Here is a 27,816-nt window from a genome sequence, read left to right as displayed (position 1 = left end):
TGGGGTGTATGTATTAAACTCTAAAAGCCCGAAAGTTATTAATAAGATCACTGCTCAAAATAATAAGTGGAATTGCTAAATTTTAGCTGGAATTATAGAATAGTTATTCCATTCCCTTTTTTTATTCTCCATATTATAATTAATCAGAAATCAATTTTTGGATACCCGTGTCTTTCTTCTTCCAACAGCACGCAGTGTTTTGTAAGCTATAAATCCTCCAAATAGTTTTATTCAGTATCTTTGTAGCCTTGGTTCTATGACAATGAAGTATATGCTATAAACCTTGTTTAATACACATATGTTCAGTGAACTATTAGCAAAGTAATTTTTTAAGGGCTAAATCTAGTTTGTTCGTTAATTATTGTGTAAATTATTCAGATAGGAGAGATATATCACTATGTGTGAAAATATCAAGGAACATGGACAATGCAGCTCAACACTACTTTTCATTAAACCACACATGAAATCTTACCATGTATTCTTTAAAAATCAAAATAAAAGAGATCATCTTCAAGAAATATCCTTGTCTTTTATAGACAGGCAGCACATATCTAGCACTGGATAGCACATTATAGCAAGATTATCCAATAAACAGAAGTATGAAAGTGTCACCCCATAAACTGCTTAGAGCAGAAATTGGTAGTACAGTTTTTTACTACCAAGATATTATTATTTTATATAAAAGGGCTTAACATGAAGAGGTTTGAATGCAGCTTGTTTCTGTAATTTGAAGCTACAGTTGATAGAAGATGTGAGTTAGTTACAGTGTAGAAATGCTAATTCTCAGGAACCACTGATTGCAGCTGACCAAGGAATATGGCTGATCAGGGATAGGACTCTGGGCTAAAAAAATAAGTTATTAGAAATCTCTGGTATTCTTATTTACTTACTCTTCCTAGGATTCTATAAATGGCCAAGGTCTGTGTGGTTCTAATACTCTATCCTGGCACATTCTGGTATTGACTGAATGATGTAAGAACAAAAGATTAAAAATCTTGCAAACTGTCCTAATGAAGTAACCTAATTTTTATAGCTCCGGTTTTCCAATTATTTGCAGAATAAAAAAACTGGCGATCAGCTTCTATGAAACCTTCTGAAGAGGAAAAAATATGAAACAATATAACCTGAGCTCCAATATTTTTTGCTTGTCACCAGTTTACTAACTATAGGATTTAATTCATTAAAAACGAGATTAATACTTGTAATTGCTGAGTGCATTAAAGCCCTGGTAATTTCATGTCTCAAAAATATAAAGAAATGAGTAAAATCTATTTGGAATCTAACACTGAACAACAGGGAAGAACTAAGTGGCACTCTAGACATGAATGGGACTAGAAGAAGCTTAATTGTTTTTGTTTTTTTCTAATGGTGAGGAGAGAAAACACATAGTCGGATACGGACCCTAGATGATAAGAAATATGATTTTAAAACTTCAGACAGGCAAATATAAATGTTGAATGATCGGTAGTTTTAAAAAATGCAATTCTAGTAATACAAACATAAACTGTCCCAATGAGAGAAGGAAAGGAGATGCAGCTCCAGTCAAGACAGTTACAAGGATTTTCCTTAGAAAAAGCTTTAAGGAGGATTTCTATAAAAGATGGAAGAGGCTACTATAAATGAACGAGTGGAAAATAATATCAATTGCTTGTAAGAAGAGTGCCAGGAGGGCAAATGTTCAGCTGAGGATTGTGAAAAAGCTGAAGACAGAGCTTAAAAAAATTTTTTTAAAGAAAAAAGAATGACAAAGGAAAGTGGAAGTATATGACTTCAATGATATTTTAGGTGTTTCCTGCAAGGAGAAAAGTCTTTACACTAGGAAGTTTAAAAGACATGCTTCTTGAGATAAGGGACTATCTTATCAAAAGACTCATTTTGTGGTCTCTTTGAACTAGTAGAATAATCTTAGGAACTGAATGAACTTTTTGGAAATTATCTCAGGGCCACCATCAGAATGCCTTGAGACTTATTGTTTAAAGAGAGAGTTCTCCTATCCAAACAAACAAAACCCTGCATGGGTTCTTCAGAGAACACAATGATAAACCTGATATAAATACATGGTAAAGTTTTAGAATAGATTATTATTGGGAGGAGTTTCATTTTTTAATTTCAATTGAAGGACTAACATGGATTCAATAAAAATGAAGCATTTTAAACTGGCTTTTTTTCCTGGATAGTATCTCTAGGTTGGGAGACAAGCGGAAAGCCAAGGGCAGTATGCTTTGCACATGATGAAATTTTGCATAATATCTTTATGAACAAAGTGCTGTAAAGTGGACTCAGTGATATTACTATTAGCTGGATCCAGATAAGGATGTTGAATGACTGAATGAAATTAATGTATGTAAAATTTCAGACTGAATGCTTCACAGCTGTCCTTGCTCCTTTCTTCTTTAAAATGTTTTGTTACAAATGTTCTTTCCTTATTCAGTGAAGCAGTTAAAAACATAGAAAGGATACTTAGAACTTTGGAGGGTTATTCAACAACAGGAGGAATGATTAGTATCATGGATAATAAAACTAAGAGTCCAAACTTTCTTAACAGGATGAATATTGCTGGGTGAAAAGCTGAGAAGTTAAAACTTTAACAGAAAGAAATATAAATAGTTGCATTTAGGTTAAAAAATAAATAAGTGTGGGATGCTAACTTGCAACTTGGTAACATATTGGTAACAATAAAAGCATCATATGAATCAACAGTGAGTAGGTTATAACTAAGGTAATCATGCCCACAAAAATATGTTGTCTAGATCACTGTAACAGTTCCAGTACACTTGGCCTGGAGACACTAAAGAGAAACAAGGTGTACAGATGTGGGTAACCAGGATCATGAGTTATCTAGAACTTATGCCACAGGTTATAAAGTTAAGGTGATTATATGCATTCAGCTCAGAGATGAGGCAACATAAATTATGTTTGATAACACAATTCCATTGAATAGTTTTGAACATGTACAATGTGCAGAGCACACAAGAGAGCAAAGGTGAGGCCATTATGCTGAAGAGAACCATAAAAACCTTAGAGTTAGAAGAAACCATCATGTTTAACTGTCCTGCTGGCTCAGGAAGCCCTGATTGGTAGCTGGTTTTCAGCCCCTTCTTAAACACTGAGTAACGGGGAGCCTTCTAAACTGACAAAGACCAGTTATTACAGTCATGGGTAAATGCAACCATTGGAATGTTCTCCCTCATATCAATCTAAAATCAGCATCCCTGTACCCATTACATCCTTTGGAACTTCAAAGACTATCTCATCCCTGTTCCACATGTCAGCCTTTCAAATCCTTGCTCTGTATTTTTCCAATTTTCAATGTCAAGATCGACAACCGAATAGAAAATTTATGTCAGCTTTTATATTACTACAAGGAACACCTTTTAAACTAGAGCTGTCCAACATGGAATGCCCTGTCTTTGGGAGCACTAAGCTCTAAGTCCCTAAAACATTCAAGCAGAGTCTCAATAACAATTCTTCAAGTGAGTAAAAGGTATTTCCGTATTGGGTGGGAGGACGGATTATTTAAAACTCTAATTTCTATGGTGCGATAGCTAATTATTATGCATATTTACACATAGTGTGGCACATGTTATATGCTTACTCCAATAAAAAACAATTTATCTATTATTAAATGAATTCTTTACCTTAATATAAAGCATTTAAAATGGGTTTTATAGCATTTACCAGAGAGACACTACTCACAGTAACACAAGCAAACAAAAAAAGGTGTTATACATTTAAAGAAGATTTCAAAGGTAAGGCTAACTTTTCACTTAATGATTCAGCAAAGATATTCAACATTTGTACAGAATTATTTTTGGAATGGTAAACATCTTTCCTACCTCCAGTGCTGAGGCACAATCCTTCTAATTAGGTTAATAAAAGATTATCATGAGTCTTAGAAGCCAGGATGCTAAAATCAAGAGATGGCTGCCCAGCAACCACATAGGGTATAAGACAACAGAATACAAAGTGAGGGGTGGGGCTTACTGTCAGAGTTGGCAGTGAGTCATATTGCAGCCACACTGATTCCAAGCTGTCCCTCCTCCCTGTTTTTAGAAAAGGCATGAAAACCCCTGTTCGTTGGCATTGTTAAAGAACAAGGAGAAAACAGCAGAGATGCTAGAGGAAAAAGAGTAAAGTTTAAGTTTAGTGGTATTGAAGTTATGGGCTATTTTTTCTCACCAAGAATCCTAAAGTGAATGACTGCTTTAAAATACCCATTTCATAAGGTTACAGAATAGACTCAAAATCAGGGCAACAACAACAACAATTTAAGGAAAATATTAAGAGAAAGGAACCAATAAAGTCATGGATGAGAAAATTCAGAGGTCTTAAATGAATAGATCTTGGGTATTAAGTCAATAAACTCTACAGATAATTTATCAAAAGAGAAATAGCACAATAAATATATCAGATTCAAAATCATGGAAGATATGGTATTATAAATGTGGAAGAAAGTGAAAAACTCTGTTTAAAATGTTAAGGTTCAAATTTCCCTAAAATAGACATTCAAAATACAGTATAATTTTCTGTATTTGGTTAATAATAGGTTTTTCTGATAATCAAATTCCATATTAGTTGTACGATAAAACTGGGAAGCATCTTCTCAATCATCAAAGAAATATTTATCTTGTGGTCAGTATAGTATTAAGTCAGTATAATATCATGGCCTATATATAATGTTATACTGACCATAGATTGATATTTCTTTGATGATTGAGAAAATACTTCCTAATTTTATAGAAATCAATGGGGATTTTTAGACATCTGATTTGAGTTAATCAGCATATCTGAGTAACCAGGATGTATCTGCCCCAACCATAATGTTTAAGGAATGAGCCAAATCAGAAGTAGCTCTAAAAGTGATCTCATCCGATTCTAACCAGTTTTATAAATTTTGTATAAGTGATAAGTACCTTAAAGTGAACATAGAATACCTTGTGCTATCTCTCAAAGAATCATTTTTATAATATTATCAATTGGTTATTAGGGGAAATTATTGGCACAACGTAACAAAGAGGCTGCATACTTTGAACTATTTGCTCTGCTTTATGTTATCAGAAAGATTTTTCTTATTTTTCAAAGATTATTTACAAATTTTTGTTGTAAGTAGACTTATGGAAGAGCGTGATATACTCTTAGCATAGTACCTGGCACATAGTAAATAAACAGTAAATGTCTCTTGAATGAATGAATAAATCCATGCTTAGAACTAATTAGAGTATATATTGATAACAGCAAACTAAAAGTACAAAATGGAGGTTTAGTTTACATTTTAGTAGGCTAAATGTAGATATTGAAATATTAGGGAATCCATGACTAAGAATGTTAAAGAATTTATAGCTGTGAAATGAGTCCATGAGTTTAATAACTGTCACTCTTATTTTCAAGTACTCTAAGTTTCTGTGAAATAGCCTAGAAAGTTGATTTTATTGGTATACTGTGTTTGTAATAGAAACAAGTATATATGAAATTGTCATAGTACATACCTGAGGCAAGAACCTTCTAGAAGTTCTCAAAGATGAGGTTTAAAAGTTTAAAATATTTTTTAATGACCAACTGTCACTTTTGCACTTAAAATACATAGTAATAGGTACTTTTCCCTTATTGGATGTTATATTAATGAGAATATTTTCACATTAAAGGAAAAATTTCAGAGTGTAATAGATTGAGCCATTAAGACCAAATATTAGGTCTAAGGTGCCTATGGCTAAACATAAGAAAGTCTGGGAGGCCAGAAGAATGGAACTAGTGAGAACACTGGAAAAAAGAAGTAAGGGAGATGGTTTAGTAAAAGGTTTAACGCCAAAGTCACGTGTGAAAAAACTCTGACCACCGGACACAGTGGTTCTGAAGCCCATCTCTGAGTTCTACATTCTGGCTTTTGAAGGCTAGACTTGCTATGTTTTTTAGCTAGTTGGCTCTGGCTTAGCTGCTTTCATCACAGAGCTTTGGGATAAGTCGACATTACTGGAAGACCCCCATAAAGGAGGGTGGGCAAAAGTCATAGAGCACTAAGGCATTAGGCAGGTAGGCAAGAAGCTTCTGACACATGACTATGAGTGTGTGTGTGCAGGGTGTAAGCGTGCATATACAGCCATTGTCACTTCTTCCTTCTCACATTTCTTCCATCGTTTTTGAAATAGTCAACATGTAACTGCTGCATTTTCTAGGGTGATATATGCTGGGATTGGGGCTGGGTTCTGAGGTGGTATGTAAATAATCTCACAAGACTGCTGCTTGTATTATAAACTAAGGTCACATCAAAAAATGTTATACAGCAGAAACTAACACAACAATGTAAAGCAATTATATTCCAATAAAGATGTTAAAAAAAATTTCTGAGGAAATACACTAACTTGAAACCAACTAAACCATACCTCACCTCGCTGCTCACATTGAGTTACAGGAAAAAGACATATGAGAAAAAAAATTCATACAAGAATTTTTAAAGCTTTAACTTTTAACAGAAGTTACCTCTGGAGAATAAGAAGGAGAGAGGGTTGCTTTTCACTTTCATCACTGTTTTTTTTTTTTAACATCTTTATTGAAGTATAATTGCCTTACAATGGTGTGTTAGCTTCTGCTTTATAACAAAGTGAATCAGTTATACATATACAATATGTTCCCATATCTCTTCCCTCTTGCATCTCCCTCCCTCCCACCCTCCCCATCCCACCCCTCTAGGTGGTCACAAAGCACCGAGCTGATCTCCCTGTGCTATGCGGCTGCTTCCCACTAGCTATCTGTTTTACATTTGGTAGTGTATATATGTCCATGACACTCTCTCACCCTGTCACATCTCACCCCACCCCCTCCCCATATCCTCAAGTCCATTCTCTAGTAGGTCTGTGTCTTTATTCCCGTCTTGCCACTAGGTTCTTCATGGCCTTTTTTTTTTTCCCTTAGATTCCGTATATATGTGTTAGCATACTGTATTTGTTTTTCTCTTTCTGACTTACTTCACTCTGTATGACAGACTCTAACTCCATCCACCTCACTACAAATAACTCCATTTCGTTTCTTTTTATGGCTGAGTAATATTCCATTGTATACATGTGCCACATCTTCTTTATCCATTCATCTGTCGATGGACACTTAGGTTGCTTCCATGTCCTGGCTATTGTACATAGAGCTGCAATGAACATTTTGGTACATGACTCTTTTTGAACTATGGTTTTCTCAGGGTATATGCCCAGTAGTGGGATTGCTGGGTCGTATGGTAGTTCTATTTGTAGTTTTTTAAGGAACCTCCATACTGTTCTCCATAGTGGCTGTATCAATTTACATTCCCACCAACAGTGCAAGAGGGTTCCCTTTCCTCCACACCCTCTCCAGCATTTATTGTTTCTAGATTTTTTGATGATGGCCATTCTGACCAGTGTGAGATGATATCTCATTGTAGTTTTGATTTGCATTTCTCTAATGATTAATGATGTTGAGCATTCTTTCATGTGTCTGTTGGCAATCTGTATATCTTCTTTGGAGAAATGTCTATTTAGGTCTTCTGCCCATTTTTGGATTGGGTTGTTCATTTTTTTGTTATTGAGCTGCATGAGCTGCTTGTAAATTTTGGAGATTAATCCTTTGTCAGTTGCTTCATTTGCAAATATTTTCTCCCATTCTGAGGGTTGTCTTTTGGTCTTGTTTATGGTTTCCTTTGCTGTGCAAAAGCTTTTAAGTTTCATTAGGTCCCATTTGTTTATTTGTGTTCTTATTTCCATTTCTCTGGGAGCTGGGTCAAAAAGAATCTTGCTGTGATGTATGTCATAGAGTGTTCTGCCTATGTTTTCCTCTAAGAGTTTGATAGTGTCTGGCCTTACACTTAGGTCTTTAATCCATTTTGAGTTTATTTTTGTGCATGCTGTCAGGGAGTGTTCTAATTTCATACTTTTACATGTATCTGTCCAATTTTCCCAGCACCACTTATTGAATAGGCTGTCTTTTCTCCACTGTATATGCTTGCCTCCTTTATCAAAGATAAGGTGACCATATGTGCGTGGGTTTATCTCTGGGCTTTCTATCCTGTTCCATTGATCTATATTTCTGTTTTTGTGCCAGTACCAAACTGTCTTGATTACTGTAGCTTTGTAATATAGTCTGAAGTCAGGGAGCCTGATTCCCCCAGCTCCATTTTTCGTTCTCAAGATTGCTTTGGCTATTTGGGGTCTTTTGTGTTTCCATACAAATTGTGAAATTTTTTGTTCTAGTTCTGTGAAAAATGCCAGTGGTAGTTTCATAGGGATTGCATTGAATCTGTAGATTGCTTTGGGTAGTAGAGTCATTTTCACAATGTTGATTCTTCCAATCCAGGAACATGGTATATCTCTCCATCTATTTGTATCATCTTTAATTTCTTTCATCAGTGTCTTATAATTTTCTGCATACAGGTCTTTTGTCTCCTTAGGTAGGTTTATTCCTAGATATTTTATTCTTTTTGTTGCAATGGTAAACGGGAGTGTTTTCTTAATTTCACTTGCAGATTTTTCATCATTAGTGTATAGAAATGCAAGAGATTTCTGTGCATTAATTTTGTATCCTGCTACTTTACCAAATTCATTGATTAGCTCTAGGAGTTTTCTGGTAGCATCTTTAGGATTCTCTATGTATAGAATCATGTCATCTGCAAACAGTGACAGCTTTACTTCTTCTTTTCCGATTTGGATTCCTTTTATTTCTTTGTCTTCTCTGATTGCTGTGGCTAACACTTCCAAAACTATGTTGAATAATAGTGGTGAGAGTGGGCAACCGTGTCTTGTTCCTGATCTTAGTGGAAATGGTTTCAGTTTTTCACCATTGAGGACGATGTTGGCTGTGGGTTTGTCATATATGGCCTTGATTATGTTGAGGAAAGTTCCCTCTATGCCTACTTTCTGCAGGGCTTTTATCATAAATGGGTGTTGAATTTTGTCGAAAGCTTTCTCTGCATCTATTGAGATGATCATATGGTTTTTCTCCTTCAATTTGTTAATATGGTGTATCACATTGATTTGCGTATATTGAAGAATCCTTGCATTCCTGGGATAAACCCCACTTGATCATGGTGTATGATCCTTTTAATGTGCTGTTGGATTCTGTTTGCTAGTATTTTGTTGAGGATTTTTGCATCTATGTTCATCAGTCATCACTGTTTTTTAATTAATTAATTTGTTTGTTTATTTAGCAACAAGCAAGTTACTACTTTTCAATTAAACAATAAAAGAAAAACATGTAGGGAAGTTTAAAAACTTCCAAGGCATGTTTTATGGTACATTCCTATTATGTTTTTAACCTACTATCTTCCAGTAGTTGGTAACCACAGGAGGTAGACTTCATATGTAGAGGGAAAAAAAGGAGGCATTTGTGACCTTCAGCTTTCTCTGGCAAGGGTGACCAAGGTAAAAGGAGTCTAAACTTAGAACAGGTTCTCATAAAATGAGCTAGAACAAACTCTGCTGAGAAACTGACTATGTGCTACCACTGATCTGAAGGAAGTGGTTTGCCTTTTTGATGTGTGAAAATAGTAACAAGTAGCAGTATGGCTGAATCTAATCATATTTCTTGGTAAAACAAACTGTAAATCATAACTTGTCTTACCTATACTGGTGAGGGGTTGTCATCCTTTTATGTGAGCTTTAACTCTTATCTGTCCACATCTTCTGCTGGTATGACTGTAGCATCTAGAATTCATTCTTTTGCCAATTGAATCTGGCTTCATTACTTATTATAAAACTTCTGAGAACATTTTCCTGGCTGATGCGGGCTATTGGTTATTCGTTAAAGTACAAGTTGCAATTTCAACACGTTTTACAAATGAATCAGGATGAAGCTAGGTGATGAGTGACTTCTGAGGGAGCCAGACTTCCTTCGATAGGCAGCAGATTTTGGTAGGAAAATCAACTGCCTAGGGGTGCTGGAAGATCCAGTTTCTAACAATGAATTGCTTATCTCACATGTCATATTCTGTGGCCTTCATCTTTGAAATGGGAATAGAACAGTAAGAAAATGGTTTCAGCATAGGGAAAGTGACTATAAATGAGCCATAATACAAAGATCAGTGATTCTAGTTATTAGTATCCTAGCTCTGTGGTACCCAGCATGAAGAGAATATGCTGAACACATGCAGTCCTGTCCTCCCCTTTACAAAATACCCCAAATAAAGAATTTTGCCATGTTTTGACTTTATGTCACACAATGAATAAAAAATAACTTTAGGGCTTCCCAGGTGGCGCAGTGGTTGAGAATCTGCCTGCCAATGCAGGGGACACGGGTTCGAGCCCTGGTCTGGGAAGATCCCACATGCCGCGGAGCAACTAGGCCCGTGAGCCACAACTACTGAGCCTGCGCGTCTGGAGCCTGTGCTCCGCAACAAGAGAGGCCGCGATAGTGAGAGGCCCGCGCACCGCGATGAAGAGTGGCCCCCACTTGCCGCAACTAGAGAAAGCCCTCGCACAGAAACGAAGACCCAACACTGCCAAAAATAAATAAATAAATAAATAAATTAAATTTAAAAAAAAAGTTTAAAAAAATAAAAAAACAGTCTTGGATAGGTAACTTTAAAAAAAAATAACTTTAGCTTTAACTACTATATAATAAAATGGAAAAGAATAAGTGATAAAAGGGTTTAGCTACTATTCATTCACTCACTGACTCATTCATCCAATAGTGCCTGGCCTACTATGGGCCATATAATGTTTTAGGCACTGGGTATACAAGACAGGAATAAAATCCCTGTTCTTAAGAAACTTATACTCTGGTGAGTGGAAATGGAAAATAAATCAGCAAACAATATTTGATATTATACACAAATTGTAAAGCTGCGAAGATTATAAAACAGGGTAACATACTCAAGGATGAATAGTGGTGGGGTAGGCGGGAGAAGGGGCATCTAGGTCAGACCAGGTTGTTAGGGTAGAATTCTCCAAGGGGAAAATATCTGAACCTGAGTGGCAAGGTCTATAAATACATATTTCAATAAATATATATGAGAAGGTTATTACTATTTGGAATACAAAGTTTCTTTTGAGTTCCCAAATGTCTAAAGTCAAAAAGGAAAGGAAGAGTGAGTGATAATAATGTGAAATGAGGGACATTTCTATTTTAGGTCCTAGAGCACAGCTAATATATTGTGTTGAAATATACAAAATTGCTGATATTTCATCATTTTGAGCTACAAAAACCTCAATTCATATGGTTCAACTCAGTAGCTGGAGCTGAACAAAGTTAGGTCATGTGGTCAGGTAAATGTTATTTAGTGAGGTTTGCCAGGACTAATTCACTATTTAAGTATTGTAATTGCCCTTTTTGCTTAAATCCAAATCTGTATGAATCTACATAAATTACATAATTATAAAACATTTATTGGATAGACTTACAGTGTCAGAAATGGAAACTAAGTGCTTTCTGGCATTACCTCATTTGATCCTCACACAACCTCAAAAGGTAGGTACTGTTACCACATCATTTAACAATGAAGCAATTGAGGTCTAGAGGTGTTAAATAATTTGATCAGTCATACCACTTGGAAGTGGTAGAGTGACAAAGCAAGGATGTGAACTGAGGAATGTCTCCAGAGGCTGTATTCTAACCTCTGATCACTTAGTGTTTATAGGAAAACATGCTTATTCATTTCAAAGGTCAACAATAATTATATCTAACTTGCTATATTTTCAGGGTTATATAATATATACCCCCCTTTTGTTATCTAACATTTCGTTAGGGCCAAGACTTTTAAATGATGTGATCTGGGGTGTATGTTTGCATATACACACTGAAAGAGTGAAACATTACTGGAACAAATATATTTGAGGATATAACATACATAATAGTAGAGAGGCTCATGTAGATAGTAATGATAGGCAGTCTGGTATACTCCTTTTCTTCATGATCTTAATAACAAATCAAGGTTAGTCTAAACTCATAATCATTCCATTTCCCTTGCTGTTTAGGCAGGGGCATATGATGCAGCCTTGGCCAATGAAATCTAGGGCCAAGTCTGCCAGAAGGATCCAGGAAGTTTTGACTTCACAAAAAGGAATAAGAATACGGCCTGGTCTTTGGCTCTTTTGGATGCTATCTTATGAGAAGTGATGCTCAGAGCTGCTGGCATTACAGAAAAGTTAACTGAGTCCTGACACTGCAGAGCCATGACATTTACTCCAGAACAACCCCACCTCTGAACTTTCAGTAAGTTAGATAATTAGCTTTTCCTCATTATTTAAGACAAAAAGCAAGGGAGGTGTGATTAAAAATACAACCTGTAACCAATACTGAAATTATAGCCACATTCTACTTTATATCCAGTCTTTAGTGTTTTCTGTCTCCCTAACAATCTTTCTTCAAAATCAGACAATACAGTATTAAGAGAATATTTGTTTACTGCTTTCTAGATTTTTCCTTTTTTTTAAAATATATACTTGTTACATAACCAGCGAAGAATGGTGCCCTTAAACTTCACAAAAGTGACATATTTAAGGTTCTCTACTATTCTTTGTCTGACTTTTTGGTGCATGTCTTTTTATTCACATTGCTTGTATATCTTTTCCATCTATTCCCTTTAGACCTGAACTATAATTTAAGATATTATTGATGATTATGCTCTTCCAAACTCTTCGTGCTTGAACATAATTTATCTAGACAATAAATAAAACAGTAAAAAGTGCTGCAACATTTTTCTTTATTTTCAGCTTGCTCCTTTTTTTCCTTTAACACAATTCCATATTTGGGGAATATCTTCCCCTGGCCCACATACTTCCTACCTGAATGTTCTTAAAAATAAAACTCATGGCTTTTAGAAACTCTTCAGGAAATTACTCTAAGACCCTTAAAATGACTGAAGAAGATTAATCTATCTTCTTCTGCACGATATTGGTAGTCATTATCTAGGCTTTCTGCCTATATAATTTAAGATATTAGGGCACTGAGGTGCACATTTTGTACAGCTCTTAAGTTACCGATGGTGTGCAATGGATGTTAGATTTAAAAAAATAAATTTAAAATACATTTCTTGGCAGATTTCATTTTGAAAGCATCAGTAAATATCTTCGCCAGATAACCTGATATGTACTGTAGCTACTAGGTAACATTTTATTTTCCCCACCCTCAGCCCCCTAAAAAAAAAAAAACCTAGGTTTTGCTTTAGATTTCTAAGACCAAGCTAATAAATGTGTAAATTAAGTAAGAATGCTGATAGGTTATCCCTAAGGCAATGAAAAAGAGCACATTATAACTTCATTGAGTACATGGTGGCACCAAGAATGCATGGCTAGAAAAGAGGACTCTTTTAACTGCCAAGAGGGAAATCAGCAGGATTAGGGGATAAAGCTTTCAAAAACCTCATCTAAACTGCCTAGTATGGCAAAGGAAAGAGAACTATTAGAAGCAGACTTCAAGCTGCATTAACCAAAACTGTATTTTAGTGTTATGGCAGATGATTTCTGAATAAAGAATAAATATAATATCTTTATATTTTGTCCCACACTTTTATGATTTATACTCCTTGAAAGCTGCATAGGCTGACACAATTTATAATTTAATTTCACTGAGGTATTATAAGGCCTATACCTCAGTCAGCTTCGAAACTGCTAATTGGGATAATAGGAAATTAGTTGTCTTCTCCCAAATGCCAGTGAAGTAGGTCAGGATAATTAATATTCAAGCTGACTTTTCTGTCAAAGGAAAACACAACAGGTCTCATCTGTGTACTTTTAGTATCATCCACTTTAGACTAAAATGAGTTCAGCCTCAGAAAAATCACAGTATGACTCAGTTAAAGAATTGAATTTCAAAATAAGACAAAAGGTAGTTCAACCATGAGAACGGAGATTGAAGTATGCTCTAAAGAAGACTACATTTACACCTCAGAAGCAGGGCCAAATTCCACCTGTATGAAGAAAATGAAAAAACATCTAGGTCACAGATTTAGGTACATCTTGCTTCTTAGATTGCTCTGTAAACTCATACGCACTATATAATATAGATCACGAAAGGGGTTTGGTTGGTGACGTAATTCTTCACCCTTAAAGCTGAACATAAGCTATATTTTCATATTTTCTCCCATGGCTCCTTCTGCTCACTTGCCTGGCACTTCGTATTTTTAATTTCTTGGCAAACTGAGAAAAATGTTTGGAGCTAGGGACGTGAAACTTATTTGCTCTGCAGGTCTGTACTTGATTAGTGCAAATTCACTTTAGTAGGTCACAGTGCATGCTGGCCTCGAGCAGGACAGTTAGTAACACACCACTGCTAGTCTTTGATTCTAACAAGCACGGGAGCCTGCTGACCAGAGCGGTAGCACAGTGAGAGCTCCGGGCGGAGGGCACGCTGTAAGTGTGCTTCTTTCCCATGTATAATTTTGACTCTACTGACAGAACACCAAACAGCTTGATTTGAGTAAGCAGCCTGGAATACTTACTCCTAATGGCCGACTCAGGGCAGTCATGAACAAGACACTCCTTAACTAGACCTTGAAGATTCTTTTGAAAACACTGATTTTAGAGCTGATATTTCCCAAAGGAGGTGCTCATCAAATTGCACACTCCTAAATATTAGAAACAGTAATGCAGAAAAACCATCATTGGGAAGGCGAACATGTACTCCATTAAGTTAAGAAGCATCTTCCAGGCAAGCATGAAACGTACTGCCCTGTTGAGAATGGTTTAAAGGACACTGAGACATCAAGTGGCAAGATTATAGAAAAATACCCAGAAAGAAATGGGGCCCTGCAAGGTAGTGCAAGGCCACCTTTAGTGAAACAGATCCGACTGAAATAACGCGAACTACCCCACGATATCGAACCGCAAAGACAGAATGTGCAATAATACCAAGTTTACCGACACACTTCCTAGGGTGGTTCTGCCTTATCGCAATCATTCCACAAAGAGAGAGCCTGCTGAAAAAGATGGAAAGTATTGAATAACTGCCCACTTGACTCATTTGGGAACCTAAAGGAAAAACCCACCAACTTGGGAGTACATCTGTATGGCTAAAAATACATCCAATCAACAAAACAGCAAAAAACAGACACTAGAAGAAAAAATAATCGAACGCCATCTAACTAGGGATGCTCTGTGGGCTAGTGGAGCCTGAAGGAAGGGTGAGCCCAGGGCTAGGTTTGCCTTTCAGGTCCTAGGGCACGTATTCTCCATTCTAGTCCTCCCTACACAACGCCCAGGAGGAACTGCTGAGTATCTAGCCAGTTGAAAAAGACAGCCTCAAAGACTTGTACCCGTGGCAATGATGGAATGTGTTGTGAACAGGATTCTCTATTTCAGAGGGTTGTGCCTAATTTCAACACAATTTATTTTAAAATGGCAGAGATGAAGTATTTTCCCCAATGCGTTTGTAGAATGCTGAATAAACCTCACATACTTAGTTGTAGCAGTTGTGCAGCACCTGGACAACAGTGGAAAGGAGGTTTCTAATGCATCCTTAGTTAAGTTTTAGGAAACAACTTATACTAATCATCTTAATATTAAAAATATATTATCGTGCTTGCCAGAACTCCTACAGAGGCCTAACAGGGTTCCTAGATCTTTCCTCCACAAGACTCTTCTATAATTTCTAATAGACGTGAATGTTGTGAGGGCGTGGCAGGTAATCACCTTTCCTGAACCAACAGTATACCTTTTATAAGGCTCCTCATGGAGATTATGGCTAAAATATACTTTACATGGAAACTGCTTTAACATATGAATTTTATTATAAGCAACTCATATTTTGATAGTAGAAAAGGTCCACTGTATTTTCTTGTCGATTATCTCCAAAGTAACCCTCATTTTAAATGAGCCAAGCTTCAAATTGACATGAGGCTTCTGACCTGCTGGTAGCCTGTGAGCTTTGAGTTGTTTTTCCAGTTGTAAAGAAGAACTTACACTAATATATCCTGTAATCAAAGTGTCCATACTGTGTGAAATGGGCCGAAGAATACAGTCTGTTTGTATCCTTTAAAAAGAGAAGTCTAATGCCCTAGTGGGACCAAAGCAGTAACTGTGGTTTCATCAGCACCGGCTTGGGTCATCTGCACTAATTGGCCCATACTTCATTTTGAATAAAGAGATTTCATACTATTTCTTCTATACTATTTTTGGGGGTATTTTATATTCAAGTCTTATAGCCAGAACTAGATTTTCTTTCTAAGTAAAACAACTGAGTTATAGCCTTTCTCTTAAACTAGCCTGGGTTTCTGGACTGGTATATCACATTAGTTATAAACAGAAGCTTGGTATGGCATGTTGGATAAATAACTTGATAACTAGTAAACATATTCTTTTAATGCCAATCAGAGGGTTACTTAATGACTTGTCTCTCTCAAGAGTTGATTCACATAAATTGAGCTTTGCAATCAACATACATACCAAGAAAGTAAATGGATGCTTTTGGCAAATTGGTCTCTAGAAACAGATTCTGCTATTTGAAGTTGATAGAAATGCTATGTAAAATTTCTTCTTTGAAAAATTCTTTTGGATTTTTCCTTTCAATCTTCTCATGGTGAAAAGGGAAGTTTTATATGTATGTATGTGTGAGTGTGTGTATGTGTATTCACTTACTTATTCAACCAAGGTTCTGCTAACACCCTGCTTGAAGCATTTATAGCTTCTTAACCCAAACTCAGGGGGCAACAACTGTGGACCAAAGGGATGATGCATGCAAGTGAGAAGAAAGTGGATAAGAGGAGGAAGAAAAACAAATGAATGCCATCAACCTTAAAAGGCAGATGGGCCAAAAAAAAGAAAATTATTTGCTCTAGCTGTGGGTGTCCTGGGATGTAGGCTTCATTACTCATCTTTTTTTCCCCCAATTTACTCAAGTTCTGAAAGCGGGACACCAAGGGATACCTGACTTCCTATGCAGCAAAATATTTTAAGAAAAAAGGGAAACAAAATTCTATTTTCTTAAAATAAGAAGTCTGAAAAGGTTAGGAATGTGTGTATACAGGCTGAGAATCTCCATCAGCATACTTACTTTTGTCTCCTATGTTTTCCCCTGCTGCCTCCCCTTCCTCCTCCTCCTCCTCCTCCTCTTCCTCCACCTCTGTGGGCTGCACGTCATCCTGCGGGTCACAGGCACTAACCGGTGCGTTCAGACAGCAGTGGTTGAACCCGCTATCTCGAGGCAGAGTAAAACTTCTAGGCTTGCCCCCGTTTCCATTTAACACTTGCATCCTCTCGCTCTCGGCTAAGGGGTACGGCCCATAGTGATCCTGTAGGTGGCACTTCTGAGTTGGAAGGGTGGACTGCCGCCTGTGCTCTGGGGAGATGGCCGCGGAGTCAGAGAAGACGGAATCCTCCAGGGGCAGAGTCTGAAGATAGTGTAACCCTGAGCTCGTCAGGGGCGTCTCGATTAAATCCTGCCAGGAGCGGCGCTGACTGGCTGTCTTGCGAATGGGGGACACCACACTGCTCCCAGTCAGTTCCTGGCGAAACTCCTCATGGGAGGACTGCGACTGAGAGGTCTCTGTCGAGGAGAGCCGGCTGTGTTTCGCTTCCACATAAGGACTGGCACAACTCATCTGTGGAAAGGAGCCTCTGATCAGTCTCCACAGAAATAGCAGACCATGCCTGTCACCAAGGAACACATTTGATTTCCACCATCTCAAAGTCAGGCCCCAGCTGACATTTTAAGAGACTGAAACGTGGATGTACTGAAATACAGCTACGCTGGGCTCTCGTGAAAAATGTGACATACTAGTGCAAACTTTTACAACAAAGTATAAGGCAACGTGAGTGCCTATGTAAGAAATATTTAGCAACTAAAAAGAAAAAAAAATCCTAAGTTTTGAAATCTCTATGCATTCAAAATCCTGAAGAATTGTTGCCAAATTCGTATTTCCAGATTTTATGGAGTCTGGGGATGACAGCAAGGAGACAGGATTTTGGATGTGAAAACAAGGTGCCTCTAATCGGACACAGGCCTTCCTCTTCTTCATAGGTGAATGTCTCCTCCTAGAGTGTCAAGGATAAGCTTTCTTATAGTCCTGTCAGTTCTGTGGCACTTTCTAGAGAGTTAAAAACGTAGGAAGGATGAGATTACACCCTGATGGGAATTAGCATTTGCCTTGAGCATAGCCACTTCAGAGCACATAAACATAAAAGAAAAATGGAATATTCTTCTCCTTGGAATTTAAAGTTTGGGAATATATGTTACAGCACAAAGCACAACCAAGAAAAAGGACAGGCATCAAGTGAATGCTATAAAAGACTTGCAGGCACCCCTACCGGGACAAGACTTACTCTAGCTCTGGGGTCTAGCAGACCAGCCCAGGCCCCTTCCAGGCAGGAGGAGCCAGATTTGTTAGATGTGATCATTACGATTGAGGCTGAGGTTGTGGCCAGGAAAAGCCCGACTAAGGTGAAAGTACACCTTCCCCTCTGGGTAAAGGAGAAGTTAAGTGGCATCTTCTGTGGGCAGCCAGTTTTTCTTCCCACATGTTAATCACAATGTGAGTAGTTTCCTTCTTGAAATTCACAAGTTGCTATGATTAAAGAGCGGTTTGGTCAAGCTGCAGTTTCCCTTTCTCCCACGTTTACAGATATTTTAAAGGAACTATTTAGACCCTAATGTTTTAGGGAAAGAGGGAAAATATGATATAAACTATACCTTGTTACTGACTTCATTATTTCATTTGTCTGTTGCACTTGGTACACTGCAGCATCTATTAAGGAAATGTGTATATGGAGAGGAACAATTCTGCATTTCTGTCTACTTTTCTCCTTTTTCCCTTAGGTAAGAGATACTGTCATCAAACATTTCAATTAAAAATGTGACTTCCCTTTTAGTCCTTAGCCAAAAGTATTCATTCATTCATTTCAGAAATATTTATTGAGCACTTAATAAATAAGTACCAGTGCTGTGCCAGGCCATAGGGATGTACAGATGAATAGAACGGGGTCCCTGTTCTCAAAAAGTTCACAGTCCAGTCCAGTGAGCTGTTTGCAGTCCCAAATATTCTGATTTAATATCTCTGGATGAGGCCTGAGCATCTGCATTTCTAAAACATTCCAGAGGTGATTCTCATGCACAGCCAAGGTTGAGAAGTGGCCTAGAATTATATGAACATCTTGCATAGCACCCTTCTTGTTAAAAATCCCCGGGAGTAATACAGAGGTAGAATTAGGTGGCTGCTATTGTCACTTAAATCCAGCTTCCATTTCCTATTTGGAAGACTCAGTCTCAAGATAGGCAGAATTGACTCTTATGGTACTGTGACCATGCAATGTATTGCCTAAAATGTGACAGCATTGAGACTCTTTCGGTAATTCTGATGGGAAATGGGCATGAAACAAACCAGGACAGTTGTAAAGATCAAGGTACAGTCTATACACAGAATAATTTACACAGGTTTAAGAAGTCTTAAGAAGAAGAGCACCACATAAACACATATACATTAAACCAGACCCCATGGCTGCCTGAAAAGCTACATGCCAAAACATGTTCAATACAAATATAAATTTTTACAATTGCTTCTAAAGGACATAGGAATTAACTTTGTTAGTGTAGAATAGATAAGGTCAATTTATATATCTTTTTCTAAGAAGACTTTTTTTTGTTGTTGATATTTTCATGAAGGCTACTCTGACACAAATGGTATGTTTTCTTAATAAAACTGGTAAGATATTTACTAGTGTGGAATCTGTGGTGACTGCTTCTCCTGATTAAATATTCTTTGTATACTTAAAATTTTTTTCCCTTATTGCTTTTAGACTCCCCGTTTTCTTTCCCCCTAAAAACACCAAGGTGTGACATGTAATTAACTACATAATGTTTTTTAACATACAAAGAGGATGTCTCAGGTCAAAGAATCTGATGCTATATTGAGTATATTCCTACTGGCAACTTACGGAGGGAGGCCGTGGGTATGTATCGTAGGGGGGTGGAGGGCTGTCCTGTTTGGGTGTTGATGGAGTATCTGCTTCTTCCTTGTCACTCTCACTCCAGTAATCTGAAAATTCACACACATGGATACATCAACATCCCATTAAAAGTTTCTAGCCATATTTTCAGGAACACACACTACCAGCTAACAAAAGGAAGTTTAAATTCCATTCTGACACCCTGCTCCCCAGCACTCGCTACTCCAGGCCCACCAACTTTTATTTTCAGTTGGGTTTTGAGGAGGAAGGAAGAGTACAATCACCTAATTCCAACCTCCTTTTAAAGCAAGCAATTACACATAGCCACAATTTTAGGTAGGGCAATATGCCTCCAGTGGGGTGCTGGAGCTGACTTGTCACAGCCTGAGAAGGCTGATTATTAAATTTTCAGGAATTTTGCCAACGGCTGATATTGCATTGAGAGTTCAGAATCAGCCGTGGTGCGAGTATTTATACCATGGAAATTGGCAAACACTACAAATTAAATTTTGCTCTGTTGTTGTCATCGTCAAAAAAAAAAAGAAGGAGTTAAGACAAAGACACTGCATAAGTCAAATAAGGTTTAGGGTATTTTAGATTCCAGACCAAATTACTTAAAGCTTCAATTAACGAATGATGTCACATGATGCCTCTTAAAGGTGTATCATTTTATCCTAAAGATGAACACTCAAAGAAGAAATACATAGGTTGAAAAAAAAAAAAAAGAAATACATAGGTTGCTGTAGATCTCTACAGGTATAAACAGCTTCAAACATAATGTTCTCAATCCTCTTCTGTGGCTTCAGTTCACTGGTTATCTAACAGTCGCTGTTTCCAGAGTCATGCTGACATGAATCTCTATAACACCATACTCCCACCTCTACTTGGAAACACATGGCAAACCCTGATTCTTGCCAAACGCAAAAGGGCAAATCTGCTGATGTGGGCTGTAAGTTTCAAACTTCTAGAACTACTTAAAAGGGTAGAAAATGTAAGCCTCTAGACAAAGTGACTTGGCAGACCTCAGGCAAGAGGGAAGGGGAAAAACTCCGAGAGATACATTAGTCAAGTAAGTAAAATACAGCACAAAGGCCAATCATCAGAATCTGTTCTACCACTATCTCAACCACCCTGTAACTGCTGGGTTAATTCTTTATGTGATTTACAAGGAAAAACCTAGAAGTATTATTCATATGAATTTCAAATGATAAAAGAAAAGTTATTAAAACAAAAGTTTCCTTATTCTTATGAAAATCTAAATCACAAAAGAACCTTAACTAATATTCAGATGTAGGTGAAAAATCATGGCACATATTTTTACAGGTACCCTTATCCACCCAGGAATTCCCATATTGTAATATTTTTATATATTTTCCTTGTGGTGCTGATTAATAAGTACAGCTAACATTTACTGAGTACTTACTATAATATGCCAAATAGAAAGTAGTAGAACTGCGGTTTGAACTAAGAAATTGCCTTGCTCTAAGCCTCGAAGGGCCAAGTCACTGGGACTCTTTGTACGACTTAGCGGGAGAATTTAATGTGACATATATTCATGATCCTTCAAGCCCCCCTCCTCCTGCTGCTCAAAATTCTTTAGCAATAGAGATTATTATATTCAGGCCACAAAATACAAGGTCTCTGAAAATCCAATTCCTACTTTAATTATTCCCTTTGAGTAAAGGATAAGCAAACACTAGTTAACTTAAATTTGAGATCTGGTTTTTACATTGGGTCACATCAGTGATGGGCAGCATACTAAGTCTCCCCCTCAAATATGAATTGATGTAGTTGCCCAGAAACGGACCCAGTAAACACTGGTGGGAAAAGCATGAACTATATACTCACGCAGATGTAGGTTCAGTGCTTGGCTGTACCAATTACCATTTCTGTGCTCTTGTGATGGTTACTTAATCTCTTTGAGTCTGTTTTGTCATCTGTAAAAGGGGGCTAATAATAACCACCTTTCAGAGTTGTGTGAGTGGGCTACTAAGGTAACATATATTCAAGCGCTTTGCATCTTGAAAGCACTCAATAAATATTAAGATCCCTAATATTGGGTGGATTTGTAGGTAGCATGCCAGGACAGTCTGACCCAGATCACACAAGAGATAAATGCCTAGTGTTCATCTTCTTAGACATTAGTTTTTTCTTGTAGCAAGTTCCAGCAATGAAAAGTGAATTCTGGAGCTCTGGGGCCTCAGTTGGGTAGTTTTGTGGGAGCTTGAAATACTACTGGGAAATTATTGCTGGAGGTGGAGGAACTAAGCACCCCCTCACCCTGCTCCCAAGCAGTAGGCTTGTGAAGATCATTCTGCTCTTACCCTTCCCACTATTTCCAGAAACTATGGCACCTGTGCTGAGCTCCCCCTTCACCTTTGCACTGAGACCTTGGGTCTCAAGGAGTTAGCACCTCAAGGGGTCCTATGAGCACACTGAGAAGGAGATGATCACCATTTTATCAAGATCCCTATAGCTATCATTACAAGTGACAGATTTAGGAGATTCTCTCTCTCCTCAGCCCCCACCCCCCCACCGCAACCCCCGCTAAATTAGGAAGAATTCTAATCCTTTATTTGATGTAATTCTTGGTTTATTAAAGAAAAAACACCATCAAACCAAAGTTTTCTTGGGTTGCCTAAGAAAAGGCTGAAATACCACTTTGCAAATTAACTTCATTTCACACACTAAGCTGTGTGTCTTTGAGAGAGCAATGCCAGGGAAGAGGCCACACAGAAAATTTAGGCATTTTGGGTTTGTGTGGAAAATTACAGGCACACTGCTGCCCAGAGGCTGAAACCAGTCTGATTTTCATTCTAAGAGCAAATTAATTTATTTTTCTTAGCTCTCTATTTAGCACAAAATAAATGGATACTTTTAATGTCTCTTGCAGTGATATTCAATTTTACAAGTAACTAATCATGAATAAACAGTGCCATCAATAGAAGAGGAAAATTTCTACTTTATTTCTCATGTTGATACAAAAGGATAATTTGAAATTGACTTTTTCATCTAGAACTATCAAAGAAATACAATGTATTTCATTCACTTTTATGTAATTAAAGCTTTACAAAGACCTCGTGTGTGATTGAAAATAATGTGCCATGAATGTCTGATTTGAAGCTGGAAAAATATAGAAAAATGATTAGCAGACAATTAGCTAAATTATGATCTTGGCAGAATTTAGTGTAACCCTGTTTTCTCTAAGTAAAACAATGCATAATGAAAAAGAACCCCATATCCTTTATACTTCTGTAGTTAAAGACAGCAATTCACTAAACTTTTATTTAAGTAAATGAAAGAGTCACTTCCAAGCTGTACTGAGTATTTAAATAGAAACAGTGTTTGGCAGTTATTCCTCTGCATCTTTCTGAAATATTCCCAATTCTCAAAGAGCTATATTTTGTATCAAGTTTAACTTCACTACTGAGAATGGTACTTAGATGTCAAACAATTCTATAGAAGTGTGGAACAGACACATGCATCCAGTAGTTGTCTATATAGAATACGTAAGACCTAATCCTGCATAAGGTAGGAAGTCTAATATGTTTCTGACCTATGTTAGAGTACCTGATGAATGTATACTCTAGGTGGAAATCTAAATTATTTCAGAGATTCTGGTTGTAGAGACCTGAACTGTAACTATTAGCTTCTACCTATGATTGTCTACCACGTTCCAGTAGGCACTAAAATAAATACTCACATGAAAGACTATGGCAGCATGAATCCATGGAATGAGTATTTTTTGGAACGTGCATGTGCAATATGACTTACCAGTTCTTTCATCCATAATGAAGTTTGGTTATATAATGCCAAGTACAAAGGAAATCCACTAAAATCAAGGCCATGCTCAGCTTCAAAGCAATGTAGAGTGATAAAATACAGAAGCCTGAAAATCCAAGGTTCCTTATTCATGCGAATTGACTTTTTTCAAGATTCATTCTCCTATTGGCACATTGCCCACACTTCTAATTCTTGCATCTTAAAAAACTGAGAAATAAATCTATATGCACTTTTAAAGAACAGTTTTCATGCTTTTTAAAGTAATTTGAAAAGGAAGGCTGGTGTGTGTGTGTGTGTGTGTTTGTGTATTTAGCTCCCTTACTATAATTGTAGGCCTATAAATTAAGTAGAAGTATGAAAGTGGAGAATAAACTTTTAACAATGAAGAAATGTGACAATAACTGGCCTGACACTTCATAGTCCTGGCCGGGATTTGCCTGTGCACAGTGATTTGATAGAGATGGTTTCCATGTTATTTGTGGAAGTACTCATGCTGTTTCCACTCCCAGGAATGTTTTATTTTATTACTTCTCATCCTGCGAGAACCAGTTCAGATAATGAGTCCGCATAATGTTTTTTTTCCCATTTCCCTCCTAGAAGGAATTTCTCCAGCCTCATTCCCATGGAATTTGGTTTGTACTTTCCCATGTTTCACTTTCCATATTGTACTAAGAGTATCTTTTCTACTAGAATTCAATGTAATTTCAGGCAGGATGGGTGCTTATTTCACCTTAATACAATTAGAGTGTTAGCTGAAGGCCTTATTCAGAAACACTTTAATATTTAACAAAATATCTTCTCTGCCTCTTCACCGCTAACTTTATATCAGGCTCACTGATTACTTTCTCCAAGTATTTCCTCATTAATCCTGCCTCCTTCTCAGGTTTTTAAAAAAATTTTGCAGCCACTTAGCAATTTTTTAAATCAGTTGCATGTGGTGCAAAAATTAGTACTCATTTACTTTATGTTGCTCTTTAATTTTTCTTAGGCAATTTCAAGTGTGAATTTTTTAGAGTCTCAATAAGATGCTGAATTCCCATTGGCAGTAACCATATTTTGCTCTTTCTTGGAAATCTTCCTGCCCTATCTCCTCACCCCTCACTGCTCTAGTCACCCCCATTCTCTCACCCCATGGCTCTAAGCCAGGGGTTGATAAACTGTGGCCTGCAGGCCAAATGAGGCTCTTTGCCTGTTTTTATACAGCCTGTGGATCAAGAATGGTTTTTACATTTTAAGTGGATAAAAAAAATCAAAAGAAGAATATTTTTCAAAATGTGAAAAATGTTATGAAATTCAATCTCAGTGTCCGTAAATAAAGCTTTATTGAAGTACAGCCACTTCCCTTCCTGTGTCTATAGCAGAGTTGAATAGTTTCAACAGAAACCTTAAGGCCTGCAAAGTCTAAAATATTTACTATTTGGATCTTTACAAAAGTTTGCTGACCCCTGACCTAAATATTTGCTGAAAGATTGGTTTTGGAATCTGGTTATCTTCTTTACATCTCTCTAACCGTCAGTTTTGAGATGTTTTAAAAAGTCTTCCCCGTGAGGAAACAGTAGGTTTTCAGAATCTTCATGTCGACCAACAGGCTATGTCCACTGGAGACACAACTAGAAATATGTGTATCAATGTGTGGAATCCTTTTAACTTCAGGATGTCTCAAAAGTTTTCAAAGAACTATTTATGCTTCCAAGGGATGTATAGCAAACATTCTTTGGGAAATGTGAAGTTACTTTTATTTTTAAATAAATCTATTTATTTATGGCTGCGTTGGGTCTTCGTTGCTGTGCGCAGGCTTTCTCTAGTTGCGGCGAGCAGGGGCTACTTTGTTGCAGTGCACGGGCTTCTCACTGTGGTGGCTTCTCTTGTTGTGGAGCACGGGCTGTAGGCACGCGGGCTTCAGTAGTTGTGGCTCGAAGGCTCTAGAGCGCAGGCTCAGTAGTTGTGGCGCACGGGCTTAGTTGCTCCGCGGCATGTGGGATCTTCCTGGACCAGGGCTCGAACCCGTGTCTCCTGCATTGGCAGGCGGATTCTTAACCTCTGTGCCACCAGGGAAGCCCTGAAGCTACTTTTAGAACGGTGACCACAACTTTTGTTAAGACTTCAATTTTGCATCAGGATACTGTATTTCATAAATGTGAGGTCAATACTAAGGCAAGTTCCATAAGATCACAGAGCTAACATAGTAACAGAACTGAAGAACACAAGCAAATGAGATAATCTATGGAAGAAGGGATCATTCATCTGAGCTCTTTGCATAAAAGAGCACTTAAATGTCTGTGAAACCACTAAGTAGAAAAAACAACTCACCACCAAGGACCTTGACTTGGGTCAATATAAAGGACCAATTCTAGGTTTTTTAATTTATTTTTTTAACATCTTTATTGGAGTATAATTGCTTTACAGTGGTGTGTTAGTTTCTGCTTTATAACAAAGTGAATCAGCTATACATATACATATATTCCCCCCATCTCTTCCCTCTTGCATCTCCCTCCCTCCCACCCTAGGCTTTTTAATCTTTAAGATTTTTTTTCCTCCATAGGAAGTAGACTAAAGAAGATGGCAACAAACAGGAATGAGCTCCACATTAGCTGCTCCAAAAATTTGAGTTTATTTCCTGTTTAATTTACTAAACCTTACCCATAAGATGCTATGGTTTGGATTCAAAGTGCACAGAAGAGAAATAACCACAGACTGACATACGCATTTTCTCTCAAGTGATAGCAGTGAATCACTGTATAGGAAAACAGCAAGAAAAAAGAAGTGTAACACAATAGTAAAAAAAAAAGTATTTCTTTACCTTGTTCTTGCTTAATCCTCTCTCTTTCTGCATATCCTGCAGTCAGCATATTAATTCTGTTAAGCCACCTGAAAAAACAAATATTAAAATCAGTAACATTGCAACTGAATTTTTTATACTTTATACTTAACTATTTTCTTGGGAATAGTTATTTTAAAATGTATAAGAATTTATGGAATAATCCTAGATAAAGGGTGTGCTTTTTGCTACTCTTAACACACGGAGTCTTCAATGAGCTATAATTTGCTGTAGTACAGACTGCTCCCACACTAAAGATGCTATTTCACTAGAAAAGTCTTGGGCAAACCTGTTAACATCTGTAACATAAAGGGTTTTGAGATGACCAAAGCCCTATTAATTCTGTTGCTCTAAATGTAAAAGCACTCCAAATATTTTTGCTGTTCTGTTTCTTCAGAACAAATGCTCCTTTAGAGATATTTAAACAATATCAGATATAATTTGTCCTGAGAAGGGAAAAAATTATAGACCTTGCCTGTCAAAATATGTTTTACTATGAAATATTAGTTTTGATGAATCTCCTTTAAGTTTAATGATCCAAAGGGAAACACATCTCAGTAGTAGTATACTTTGGAAATTTGTCTCTAAATACAAGGGTATTAGGTTTTTCCAAAGACAAAACGAGCATATACAATTTTAACTTCTGTTTAGATCTTGAAAATTTATTTCCATGAACAATAGTAATTTAAAAATAAATCTTAGTTCTTTCCTCTTTCAGTAGAGTTGCTATTGCCAATGTAGGGAACTGCCTGAAGTAAAGCACTATTTCAATCTCCGTCTTTTGTCCCACCAGGTCACTCCCTGTGTTCATTATTCTGGATAACTGTTTACACTGCATCAGATTATCAAATCACAAAATCTTTAAACTCACCTGACAGTTTCCCACTGGTCAATCCTGAGCTATGATCCATATATTTTCCCAAATAAGAAAGTAAGGAAGAATCAACTTTCCAAACTAGCTTGAGTAAGTTTGGAATCACTAGTATAGTTAACATCATTAAGTTGTGGAATAATCTGATCGAAACGTTTTTAGGAAAAAACTGTGTTTGAGAAGTTTTTCTCCTAGGAGATTATCTCCCCTGTCAAGTGGAAGATGACTTTCTTTGAAGTGACTCATACGTTTCATCATTTATGCCAAGTGGTGTTAACTGTGCATCAGATACTTAGAATATCTTGAAAAGGGAGGGAGGAAAGTTGTTTCTCTAATGGACAAAATCACATCCATGGAAATTTAAGCTTTAATTTTAAGAATAAGTCACTTAAAGCACAACTTTATTTTGACAAAGCCTACAATGTAATGATCACCTCAACTATGGGAAGTAAAGAAGGGACTGGAGCAGAAATGAAAAAAAAATGGATCAAATGAATTCAGTAGCATGATATATACAC

General features: G+C 37.1%; 1 protein-coding gene across 5 annotated transcripts in view; it reads right to left on the bottom strand.

Annotated features, from left to right (window-relative positions):
- The window catches only part of CNKSR2 (connector enhancer of kinase suppressor of Ras 2), a 263,361-nt gene that overhangs the window by 29,207 nt on the left and 206,338 nt on the right, over positions 1 to 27,816 (bottom strand). For all 5 annotated transcript variants that reach the window (XM_057538225.1, XM_057538222.1, XM_057538223.1 and 2 more), the window contains 3 exons: positions 26,410 to 26,477; positions 19,815 to 19,915; positions 16,939 to 17,485 (listed from right to left, as the gene is read on the bottom strand). In XM_057538225.1, coding sequence (XP_057394208.1) covers positions 16,939 to 17,485; positions 19,815 to 19,915; positions 26,410 to 26,477 — 716 coding nt within the window. The remainder of the gene's footprint in view (positions 1 to 16,938; positions 17,486 to 19,814; positions 19,916 to 26,409; positions 26,478 to 27,816) is intronic.

The sequence above is a fragment of the Balaenoptera acutorostrata genome, chromosome X, assembly GCF_949987535.1.
Source record: "Balaenoptera acutorostrata chromosome X, mBalAcu1.1, whole genome shotgun sequence".
NCBI classification, from domain to species: domain Eukaryota; kingdom Metazoa; phylum Chordata; class Mammalia; order Artiodactyla; family Balaenopteridae; genus Balaenoptera; species Balaenoptera acutorostrata.
Note: the sequence above shows the minus strand (reverse complement) of the source record. Positions and strands in the feature narration are given on the sequence as shown.